Source organism: Peromyscus leucopus, chromosome 8b (assembly GCF_004664715.2).
Source record: "Peromyscus leucopus breed LL Stock chromosome 8b, UCI_PerLeu_2.1, whole genome shotgun sequence".
NCBI classification, from domain to species: Eukaryota; Metazoa; Chordata; class Mammalia; order Rodentia; family Cricetidae; genus Peromyscus; species Peromyscus leucopus.
In genome coordinates this window covers 103,853,791-103,865,913 of record NC_051086.1, presented here as the reverse complement: position 1 = coordinate 103,865,913, position 12,123 = coordinate 103,853,791, and the positions used below count along the sequence as shown (strand labels likewise).

Here is a 12,123-nt window from a genome sequence, read left to right as displayed (position 1 = left end):
TTACCTCTTTAGTCATCTCTGCAGCTCACAAAATTGGGGAAACTTCCTAAGCAAAGTACCAAAAGACACTAGTGCTGTAGTGAGTACTGCATGTCGTCCGCCACTGAGACCATGGTGTTGAGTCACTGTTCACCCTCACTGCTCACCACCGCCTTCTCCCTCAGTGTCTTGAAGAGAACTCGGACCTGAAGGCCCACAGGCCATTTGTGGCTGTAATGACCATCCTTTGTGAGTGCAAGGACAAAGTCAGCAAGACATTCAGCAGGTAAGATGTGTAGTATAATACTCTGAGAGTGACAGACTTCTGAACCTGCAATTGGGTGGAAGGGCCTGCTCCTTGCCGCCAGCTTCTCCGCTCTTGAACTGATTGTCTTCTTGGGTTCTAGGTTTGGTATTCAGCCATGTCACATCTGCCTGGGAGATGCACAGGATCCTGTCTGTCTGCCTTGTGATCATGTATACTGTCTGCACTGCATCAAAACCAGGCTTTCCCCGGGGCAAATGATGTGCCCCTCCTGCTTAACTGACTTGCCGGACGAATTCTCACCAACTGTTTCCCAGGAACACGGGTAAAACACCCTTTCTCTTAAGAAAGCTTCCTTCCTCTCTTTTTTCCAATATGGTCTTTGGAGACACCAGCTTTGGTCAGCTTTCCCTGCGTGTAAGGGCTGGCTTCAGAGAACTTTCATAAGCAATCTCAGAAACAATCCTTCCTGGACAAGTGCCTCCAAATTCCTTCCCCAAATAAGACGGGCACAAACATGGAGACAGCAAACGTGGGAGAAATACAAGTGACGACGTCCTTGAGAGAAAACCTGGCATGTAGTGTAGCTTGGCATCTTTAGTGGGGAGGGTTGGAACCCAGGGACGCATGCAGGCTCGGCATGGCCCTGCCACTCACCCACAGCCCTGGCCCATCGTCTATCTGCTCTCTTTGTATGAACTCATGTTCATGTGGGTGGGTGTCCGGGTGTGTCAATGATTGTGTACATGTGTCCAGAGATCAACATCAGATTCTCTTCCTTGATCACTCTCTACCTTGTCTTTTGGGACAGGCACCTCACTAACCCTGGAGTTCATCTCTCTGCCTGGCTGACCAGCCAGTGAGCTCTAGGGACCCTCCTGCCTCTCCCCTCACACCCTAACGCTGCGGTCATAGGTGCAGGGCAGGTCCCTTCCCAGTGGCACCATCTGCCCAGACCCCCACCTGTCCTCTTGATGTGTGAGTGCAGCTTTATTCTCTGACTGAGGATGAAGGCAGATCTGGCCCAGCCTTCAGGAGATGGAGAAGCAGAGACCCCTGGCCCTATGAGATCAGCAGCCCTGACCCTGCTCCTCTGTTCTTCCCCACGCTCTAGGACACTCAATGGTCCAAACGTTGACAGTGTTCCCAGAAGCAGTCTTGACACTCGTAGTTTGAAGACCAGTTCTGATCATTGTAAAGTCATCGCATTTGTTGATTCAATTAAAAAAAAAAAAGCTAGGCTAGTTTTAAGCCCAACAATTAGGAGCCTGACGTAAGAGAATTGTCATGAGTTCAAGGTCAAACAAGCATTAAGACAAAACACTATCCAAATGTCCCTCTGCCTGGAAGGGTTGGGATCACACTCTACAAGCCGTTCATCACAGTCTCCCCACCCCCACCAGAAAAGCCATTGAGAAGCATGCCCAGTTCCGGCACATGTGTAACAGCTTCTTCATGGACCTGGTTTCCACCATGTGCTTCAAAGATGACACCCCTCCTCAGGAGAGTGTGATTGACAGCCTGTTGTCCTTACTCTTCATACAAAAGGAACTGCTGAGAGATGCTTCCCAAAGTGAGTAGCCTTCTTCTCATAAATGTAAAAACCAGGCTATAGCTCAGCGTTGTCCCATGACATGAACTACAGCCCCTTTCTCTCTGGCCGCAGAGCACCGTGAACACACAAAGTCTCTGTCTCCTTTTGGTGATGTTGTCGACAAGACTCCCGTCACCCGCTCTGTGGTACTAAAACTGCTTCTCAAGTACAGGTCAGTGGCTCTCATCTGGGACTTTGCTTCCCTTTGCCTCTCTGTGGCTCTGCCTTGGCTACACCATGGATGGGAGCTCATCTGTGGTCTGGAAAAGCAGCTTCTGTGTGAGCAAACCCAGCTCACTTGAAGGGTATGTGCGTATAATTTCCCCCATGGGCCCATGAGAATGGCCCAGCGCAAGTGATACCTAGCAAGAAGCCACGGTGTGCTTCTGCCCCCAGCTCCTGCCACCCAGTCCTGTGACTTGCTGTGCCCTCATTCTCTGTGCTCTGGTGTCCTGCAGGTCTGTGTTCTACTGAACATGGGCTCTGTCCAGCAGGTCAGATGTCCCGTGTGGCAGATGCTCTGAGCAGATCTGCAGCTCTCCAAGTGTCCATTCAGTCCCGAACTCCAACATTTTCTACAATCCTATCAAGGCACTCTCGGCCTTCTGGTACCTGTAGTGGGATCCTTAAGGGGTGCTAGAGACACTCCGGAGTCATAGTCGTGGTTCCCCTCACCACTGAGCACACAGATTGTTGAAAAATGCAAGTTCACTCATTTGCTTTCCTAACCATGACCCTTCAGGGTATGACCTAACACTGTTCTGTGGGGTCCGGAAGTGCTCATGGATTCCAGCAGCACAGCAGAGCGCAGTGATCACCTTATAGTCACGTGGAGTTGCCCTGAGTTAGACTTGCTTCAGGTTAGGCTATCTGTGCCTGGACGAGCAGCTGCAGGAGCACAGAATTGGGCTCAGGGCATTTTCTTCAACACAGCAATCCTGTCACAGTTAAACACTATGGTATTTGCTGCCAATGATACAGTTTCAATATTTAAGTGAGAATTCAAATTTTAGACAACATGTATCCTCTACCACAAGCTGATGCACTTTGTAAGACTTTTTTTTCTACAGATCCATGGGGATATTAATGATTATGTGGGGTATTTTTTTTCCAGTGCATTCTACAATAAAAATATACCAATAGTGAAAAGATTTTCCAAATGACCAGTGCTTAGTGTCACAAAATCATGTGTTACCCCCACTCAAATCAGAGGCTAGGGATGCAGTTTGGTAGAGTGTGCTTGTTTGACACATACAGGGCCTTGGATTGGAGGTTACAGGAGTGGGGGTGGAGTGGAGGGAGATGTGGGTATTCCCGTAAACTGACATAACCAGGAACAATGTGTCTCTTTCCACAGCTTCCATGAAGTAAAGGATTACATCCAGAACTACTTGACCCAGTTAGAGAACAAAGCATTCCCAACAGAAGATAAAACAGAATTGTACCTGCTCTTTATCAACTGCCTAGAGGTATGATGGCTGTCCCTGTATTTCTTTTGAAAACTGTGAACCATGCTTCACACTGTGAACTCATTCCTGAAAACCAGCAGGATGCCATTGTAGCCAGTACAATGAAGAGATACTTTGTTCTGTGTGGAAAGAAAAAGTTTCAGAGCTGTGTGCCTGCCTTCTACAGTTCCTGTATAGTCAGGAGTTGCCTGACGGTGTTTCCATCCTTCCTGTTCCTCAGGTGTAGACCAAATTCTAAACAGTCTTAGTAAATAAGAAACGCAGAGCCAAATACAGAGGAAATAGCCAAAGAGATCAGAGCAATAGCCATGACTAGCTTTAGCTTACCACCAGCAGTAGCTTCCCCAGAGAGAGAGAGATCTCTTCCTGCCTAACCTACACTTTTATTGCTTTCCTCATTGGCTCTAAGCCCAGACACTTCTTCTTCCCTGCCCATCTATACAGAACTCCAGGTCTCTATGGTTGATATTGGGATTAAAGGCCGGTGTCACCACATTTGGCTGTGTCTTGGCCACAGAGAGACTCTGCCTGCCATGTGATCAGATTAAGGGTGTGTGCTACCACCGCCTGACTCTGCTTATGGCTATTTGACCTCTGATTTCCAGGCAACTTTATTTATTAACATACAAATAAAATCACATTTCAGCACAAATAAACTATCACCATACTCAGGGGCCACTGTGAGGTAATAGCACTCAGGGATGTCCACGCCGTCTTTATTCTGTAAGTGACTCTGATGCTCGCCCAGCTGAGTTCCCCAGTGATGCATTTCTCAGACGGTGATGCATATATTGCATCACCACAGAATTGGTGGTGGTTGTCCTCAGCCCATCACTATGGACACATAGTGCATCCTCGTAATTACACATTTCCCCTCGTAAGTTGGCTTGTTCTCTTCCTTCTTGCTCTCACATAGAAAGGAATGCCAGCTGTCCATGATTCCAAACTATGTACACTGCTGCTCTCCATGGCACCGTCTTTCCCGTGACGACACAGGCATGCTGTGGCAACCTTTGAAGTCAGGGCTTGCTGATGTAGACTGATGTAGCCGGTCTTTGTGTCTTTATTCCTCAGGATTCGGTACATGAGAAGACAAGTGCTGCCTGTAGAAGTGACAAGCAGAGCCTGAGAGAGGAAGGCCATTTCCTTAGGACATATGTCCCAGGAAGGCGGCGAGGCCACGAGCCTGCCCGCACAGCTTCGGTGGAGTACCTGCAGGAGGTGGCCAGAGTCTGCCTCTGCCTTGACTTGGCTGCTGACTTCCTCTCTGAGCTTCAGGAAGGAGCAGGCAAGTCTCCTCCACAGAGGTCCTCTAATTCAGAAGTCTGAACTCTGGGAAACCTGTTCTTAGGACATGGCTGTCCTCTTCCACAGCCCTTTCCTCTGTGTTCTTCCACCATGGGACTGTGTTCTATGGCAGTCCTGTCACTGCCCCTCACCTGCTTCCTTCCCAATCTCACAGAACTGGCTGGAGAGAAGCAATGCTTCCTGAAGCACGTTGAGCAGTTCTGCACCCGCGTCAAGAATGATTGGCACCGTGTGTACCTGGTGAGGAAACTCGCAAGCCAGCGTGGGATGGAATTCGTGCAGGGCTTCTCCAGGCAGGGCCATCCATGCCAGTGGGTGTTTCCCAGGGACGTCATTGCACAGCAGGTGAGGAGCAGGGTCTTGGCCTAGAAGGGCATGCCTCTGACAGCCCTGCCTGCAGCCAACTCTGGCGGGACTGGGGGCTGAAGCTCAGTGTGCTGCTCTCCCGAGCCCTCCCCATCCCCATGGGAAATGGGCCCTTGCCTCTGCTTCTGTTTTGTGTTTGTCAAAACACCCCACCACAGGGGGATATTGGTGACTATGTTGAGAGAGTGAGTGAGTGTGTGTGTGTGTGTGTGTGTGTGTGTGTGTGTGTGTCTGTGTACAACACAGACACACACACATGATGTTCTGGTGTGTTCATTTGCATTTTATTTAGGTTTGATTTCTTATTTAGCTGGATACAGGGAAGGTAAAGATTATTTCTACCCTTATAGAAAACTCTGTCCTTTCCACTTCTGGCAGGTGGAAAGAGGAAGGCAAAATAAGAGTGATGACTTTTAAGGCCTTACTCTAGCACTTTTCCTGGTACTCAGAAATCGGTTCTTACTATCCTGGGACTGTAAAATGGCACTAACAATCCTGACTTTTTAAAATTATTCCTTCTTCATTATAATCATCATAATAGGCACCACTGGGGCTTAAAAGTGACAATTGTTTTGTCACTTGGGCTCGATACAGTGCTGTGAGTGGAGAAAGCAAGCAGGTACGAAGTCAGTACCAGCTCTCCCCTGGCTTCCAGTGCACAGAAGACACAGATGTCTCCCAAAGATAGACAGCTGTGCTCTCTGCTCAGCTGGGTCCAAGTCTCAGGACAGCCTGCTGCCGTTGTCTGTCTAGAGTTCTTTGCAATCTCTCTCCTATTATCCTGCTCTGATTAACCCTCGGCACTGCTGGGATTGCAGAAGGACGACCCAAGCCGCATGGACCGATACCTAGTACATGGTGATGAATACAAGGCTCTTCGTGATGCAGTGGGCAAAGCTATGCTCGAGTGCAAGACCTCGGACATTGGGACTGCTCTGATGGTAAGATGCATCTCAACTTTTCTCTGGTACCAGGAGGCTCTCCCTGGAGGCCTGCATCTTCCCGTACATACATCAAACAAGAGACTGTGTAACTGAGTAGCTCCCTAGAGTGATACTGTACTAGAAATAGATATACATACTCCTGCCCTACATGGGGAACTGAGGGCTGGAACGGGTACCGTGACACTTGAGTTGGCCTGTCGTAACGGGGACCCTGGTGAGGAGCTGCTCCAGGCTCACTGAGACCTGAAGAAGGCTGGCACTCCTCACAGCCTCCTCTGTATGTTCATGCTCTACATATGCTCCTGACCGTTCTGACCTGACCTGAAGGCTGTTCTGGCTTCCTGTTTGAGACCCTGCTTGCACTGCCATTGTGCTGAGAAGAGGACACAGACATTCTGTCTCTGCTCAGGAAGTGTTTCTGATAGCAGGAAATCGTCACCAAGAAGACAGATGCTGGCTGTCTAGCAATGTGCATGAACCATGGAACCACAGAGCTGTGGCCAGGAGACGCCTCCCCTTTCCTCAGACGTGTGGTTCAGGCCTGAGAAGAGCAATGTCACCTCTGAATCTCACGTGATGTCTTTGCCTCTGCAGACCTGCAGAAGCCCCAAAGCCCAGCAGACGGCCTGCCTACTGCTGGCCTTGTACAGAGAGGTGGCGTCGTTGTACTGTTCCCGAAATGCCAGCCTCCATCCAAAACCGGAGGTGAGCAGCCCAACACCGCACGGGTCTGTCCCAGTCTCATCTCTTAGAAGGATTTCTGAGTTAAAGTCACAAACACGAATTATGTCCATAATTCTCATGTGTGATAGAGGTTTTCAACCTTACTAGATGAAGATTTCTTTCACTTGTAGAATTAGAACTAAAATTTAGCTCAAGATTATACGATAACGTGGGGCTATTTCCAAGTGAGGTCTCCTCTCTGAGGAATTGCCCTTCAGCTGCTGATTGTTCAGCCACATTTATCCTGATATTTGGTATTAAAATCTGGACTACTAAAGCACACACAAACCATGAAAATTAGTGTTTTGTTGTGGAGGCCCACAGAGGCTGTCTAGCGAGACCTTACTCAGGGTCAGAGAATATCAACTTGCTTTACCCATTAGACTTCATAATCAGATGATTTGGCCAGGGGCATGTTTAATGGGTGTTTGGAAGGGTCCACACTTGGTTGTACGGTGTGCTTTGATCTTGCAAGGGGGAGGTCTTTTGCCTCTCTCCTTGGCATATTATAAAAAGCCCTTTTGGCCGGGTGGCGGCGGCTGCGGGGACGGCGGCGGCTGCGGCGGAGGCGGCGGCGGCCCACGCCTTTAATCCCAGCACTTGGGAGGCAGAGGCGGGCGGATCTCTGTGAGTTCAAGGCCAGCCTGGGCTACCAAGTGAGTTCAGGAAAGGTGCAAAGCTACACAGAGAAACCCTGTCTCAAAAAACCAAAAAAAAAAAAAAAAGCCCTTTTGAATAAAGCTCTGGGTACAGCTGGGTATTGACCCAGGGCCCTCCCAAAGCTATCCTGTGTCTGTCTTTCTCCTCATCATTAGGTCTATCTTTCTACATAATATTTCCTCATTCCTCTATCCTCCCCCCAAGAACCCTTCAAAAGGTGACAACAGGTCGAAGCTGGACTCCAGTGGACTCCCACATTTTGTTATGGTTTTTTTTTTTTTTTTTTTTTGGCAGTGCTTGGGATGGCATTGTGTATGTTGGGTATGTGCATATCACAAAACATCTCAAATCTGTGTTTCTGTTTTTGTTTTTTGAGACAAGGTATTGCTGTACATGTGTAGCCCATGCTGGGCTCAAACTCATGATCCTCTTTCCTCTGCCTTCCAGGTCCTGGGATTATACATGTGCATCACCACACTCATGTACAATGTTTGGGTTGGGGTGTGGTGTTTCTCTGTTTTTGGATACAGGGTATCATGTAGTCTGGGCTAGCCTTGAACTTCTGATTCACCTGTCTCTACCTCTGAAATGCTCAGGCATGTACCACTGTGACCTACAATGCTGTTTTGAAACATGTTAATATTAAAAAATTTTTCTCATCAGCAATGCGAGGCTGTGAACAAATTCATTGAGGAAAGCAAGATCCTTTCTGCTCCTAACATTGGCTGCTTTGCAAAATCACTAGTGGATGATGCTCTGCCCCTGCTGAGGACCAGATCTGCTAACAGCAGCCTGGAAGGAACAGTGACTGAAATGGCTGTCCATGCTGCAACCATATTCCTGTGTGGAAAAAACAAAGTCTTGGAGCCCCTGAGGAACTTGGCCTTCTATCCAGCCAACATGGCAGTAAGATCACCTTAGGGCCTTGTCCCTGTGGGGAACAAACCTCTGGACTTGGGGACCATGAAACCCATTTGTTTTCTTGATTTTAATCCATCTGACCACATTGGTGGTGAAAACTTGGCCTGCCCTTGTCTGCCTCCCCCAGACATTGTATTAGTCAGACTTAGGATGATATACACAATACAGTCTGGGTAGGAGAGGCTGAGAACCCCATAGCTGCTCAGTCCGTGAGAATCTGTAGTCCCAGTCTGACACTGAAGACCTAGAGGACTCCTGGAGAGACCCGATGTCAGTGACGGATGGCAGCAGGAGCCATAGGCAGATGAACTCATTACTAATTTGCAAACAGTAGATGAACTTGCCAGCACAGTGGGAGGCAAACAGCAAAGCTTTTCCCTAGGATCCACCTTTATATGCAGAGGTGCGACTCACATTTTGGGTGGGTCTTCCCACTTCAAATGACCTGATTGTGAAAATCCCTCATAGGTATGGCCAGCAGTTTATCTCTTAGCTGATTCCAGATCCAATCAGATTGATTGACAGCCAAGATTAGCCATCATAGGCATCCCTGGCACACAGTTTTCAGGTTGAGAAGTCAAGGCCCTCCTTGCTCTGGCCTCTGGCTGTAAGGTCATGCAGTCACATATCATGACCTGTCCCACTTTGGTCTTTCAGAATGCTTATATTCCAACAATGCCTGAAGACCTGCTGGTTCAAGCCAGGAGTTGGATGGGTGTGGAACGTCTTGTCTGGTACAGTAAGTGTTGGGATCATTCCTTATCACCCTGTGACTGCACAGCCCTGGGGGTTATTCTTGGGGTCCACTGTTGCCTTTGATGGTTTGCAGGACAACAGTGGTTTACAGGACCCATGATCTGCTTGTCATGTGGTCCCAACCCTCTTACACCTGAGTCCAGGCAAAGAGCCCTTTGCAATGCACTTCTGCTTTCCAGAACATTGCATTTGGGAAAAGAGGAGACTTGAACCACACTGAAACTCATACAAAGACAGGGCACAATACAGCAGTTTTTTAACCCAAAGACAGTGCTTTTGATGTACAGAAATGGAAGGCAAGTCATGTGGCCCGAGGCTTTGTGTCAACTCTGCTGTTGCTTTGAGTAAATAATCTTTTAAATTATTTTTAAAGTTGTGGCAGATAACAATAATAAATCCAAAGAAAAGAAAGGAAAAAAATACTATCCACCATGCTCCCAAGTTAACTATGTGTGAATTGGTAATCTGATTTATCCTGTGTAGCACGAATCTTAAAAGGTCTTATTAATAAAAACAAACCTGGACTGGGTATTGGGATGAATGCTGGAAGATCAGAGAAGCAGAACAAGCCACAGTTTCCTCACCTTGCCAGTTCCTCAGCTGATTCTATTTCCTTAGACTGGAAGCCTCTGAATCTCAGTCAAACTGCTGCTCAAAAGCCTAAAAGCTTAACCAGCCTAGTTCCTGGTTTTCACACCTTATATACCTTTCTGCTTTCTGCCATCACTTCCTGGGATTAAAGGCTCTTGTTACAATGCCTGGCTGTTTCCAGTGTGGCTTTGAACTTTCAGAGATCCAGACGATCTCTACCTTCAGAATGCTAGAATTAAAGGCATGTGTGCCACCATTTTCTGGCCTCTATGTCTAGTGGCTGTTCTGTTCTCTGAACCCAGATAAGTTTATTAGGGTGCACAATACTTTGGGGAACACAATATCACCACAATTCTGCCTTTCTAAAACTAAGTTCAGACATTTTTTATTAACCACATGCATTTTTAAGAGGAGGCAAACATCAAACACTAGCTCACAATATGCCAGACATTTCAATTTCTAGCGAGGTGCTGAGGCTGAGTCATACTCGGTCAGGATCAGAAGGGATAGAGTGTGGGCCTCTTACTTGCCAATGTGTGTCCTGTTCTTTTAACAGATTGTCCCAATGGCCATCCGTGCGCTGTAGGAGAGGTGAGTTTTGGTGTTTGGGTGGGTGGGTGGGTGGGTGGGAGCTCAGAATGTGTGGTTCCCCCTGTGCTGAGAAGAGGGGGAAGAGAAGGAAACACAGGCTTGTTCTGAGGACCACTCAGGGTGTTCTAAATAAGTGCTAACTGTGCTGAGGGCTGCTATCCCAGGGCTCTCCATGTAGCACCATGGGCACTCTCCACTGGGGCTGCCCCTCCCTTTTCAGGACAGTTAGCATCATGCATGGTCTCTACACAGTAGGGTACTAGTACCAACACCTACCGAAGTGTGACAGGCTAGATTGTTTCCTGACGTTGCCTCGGGGCCATGGACCCCAAAGGGCTGCTGGTTGGTAGTCACTCCCTCCTCAGACCACACAGCAGGAGTCAGTGACACTACAGAATGGGAAAGACACCCAAGAGTAGGCCCATGGAGGAGAATGAGTGTAATCATCATCCGGGGACACTCAGGTGCCACCTCAGGCCCTGTGCTTGCTGAGAGACTGGAGGGAAAATCCTGAGGCAAACTGAGGTTCACGTCCTTCCTTGTCCATGAAATGAGGTAGAAAGAGGTTCTTCCCCAGGCTGCTCTGGACTATGGAGTTCTACAGTCTGAAGGACTACAGCTGCTTTGGTGTGCTGGGGGCCATGTGTTACAGTACAGAGGCACACTGTCTAACTTTTTTCTTTTGGTTTTTCAAAACAGGGTTTCTCTCTAACTGTGGTGATCCTGAACCTTACTTGGTAGACCAGGCTAGCCTTGACTCAGAGACCCATCTGCCTCTGCCTCCTGACTGCTGGGATTAAAGGCTTAATCCACCATTGTCCAGCACCATCTAACTTATTTAAATGGGCCATTAGGAATAATAAATATTATGGTTGGATTTTTTTAAAAATAAAGATCTCCCTTGTATAAAAAAATATCAGACAGGAAGCAAGTGACGCCATGTATCTTGGTGTCAGATAGTGAAGCCTTAAGATGAGTGTACAAATACAGGATAGGGATAAAGAGCTGGGTATAAGAAAGCAAAATGTGCTTCAGGTTTTCCTATCAGGTGTCAGTCAATTTGGGACTCAAACTTATGTCTGCTTTCCATAAATTCTGTACTTGCCCACTGTTAACACACTTACAGTAAGTTTCTACCCTGTCCCCATATCACACCCCCAAAATATATATACACAGAAGAAGCAATCCCAGACTTCCTATGACAGGTCAGGGTCACTACACAACATAAAACATCATTGTATTCTCTCTAGTGCGGCAGGCCAATGGAGCAAAGCTTCTGTCCGGACTGTGGTGCTCTGATTGGAGGTGTCAATCACAAGCCACATGAAGGCTTCTATCCCATCAGGTACATAAGCTTCTGCTCCTCCTAGTAATCAGCCCTGGGCTTCAGGACTGTTCCAATTCTTCTTCCTAAACTGCCAGTAGCTTGTGCCAAAGACACTCTCATACATCTGGATCTATGTTATGCTTGGCCCCAGCTCCAGTGCCAAGGTCCCTGTCATCAGGAAACCATAAGGTGCTGTCACTGGTCTACAGCACAGAGTGGCCTGCACATTAATACTTGCTAATACAGGCATGTTCTCTGGGGTCTATAAATATGTCCTGATTCAGGACAGTAGGTCTAATACACTGAAATAGTAGCTGCCTATTTCAGCACATGATGCTGGACTTGTAATCTATCTTAGTTCTCTCTCATCTCCTTCCTACCCTCCTGTAGTTTTGGGGGTTTTGTTTTGGTTTGGTTTTTTAACTTAGGATTTCATACTATACCCTTGGCTGTCCTGGTACTTGCTATGTGCCCCAGGCCTGACTCAGCCTCCTGAGTGCTAGGATTACAGGGGCATGCCACCACACCGGGCTTGTTTTTGTTTTTCAAGATGTGAGGACAATGAAGGACACATAATCAGGCTTGTCAGATACTGCCCCATGCCTTGGTCTGTGTGAGGGGTGAGTTTG

At 47.8% G+C, this 12,123-nt stretch overlaps 1 protein-coding gene across 1 annotated transcript in view; it reads left to right on the top strand.

Moving 5' to 3' along the window:
- The window catches only part of LOC114688093 (E3 ubiquitin-protein ligase RNF213-like), a 96,017-nt gene that overhangs the window by 68,229 nt on the left and 15,665 nt on the right, over positions 1 to 12,123 (top strand). The window contains 13 exon segments of the mRNA XM_037201201.1: positions 165 to 265; positions 387 to 569; positions 1,648 to 1,817; positions 1,911 to 2,010; positions 3,196 to 3,307; positions 4,382 to 4,595; positions 4,770 to 4,960; positions 5,800 to 5,922; positions 6,520 to 6,630; positions 7,972 to 8,214; positions 8,887 to 8,968; positions 10,133 to 10,167; positions 11,418 to 11,512. Of these exon segments, the coding sequence (XP_037057096.1) occupies positions 165 to 265; positions 387 to 569; positions 1,648 to 1,817; positions 1,911 to 2,010; positions 3,196 to 3,307; positions 4,382 to 4,595; positions 4,770 to 4,960; positions 5,800 to 5,922; positions 6,520 to 6,630; positions 7,972 to 8,214; positions 8,887 to 8,968; positions 10,133 to 10,167; positions 11,418 to 11,512 (1,760 nt within the window).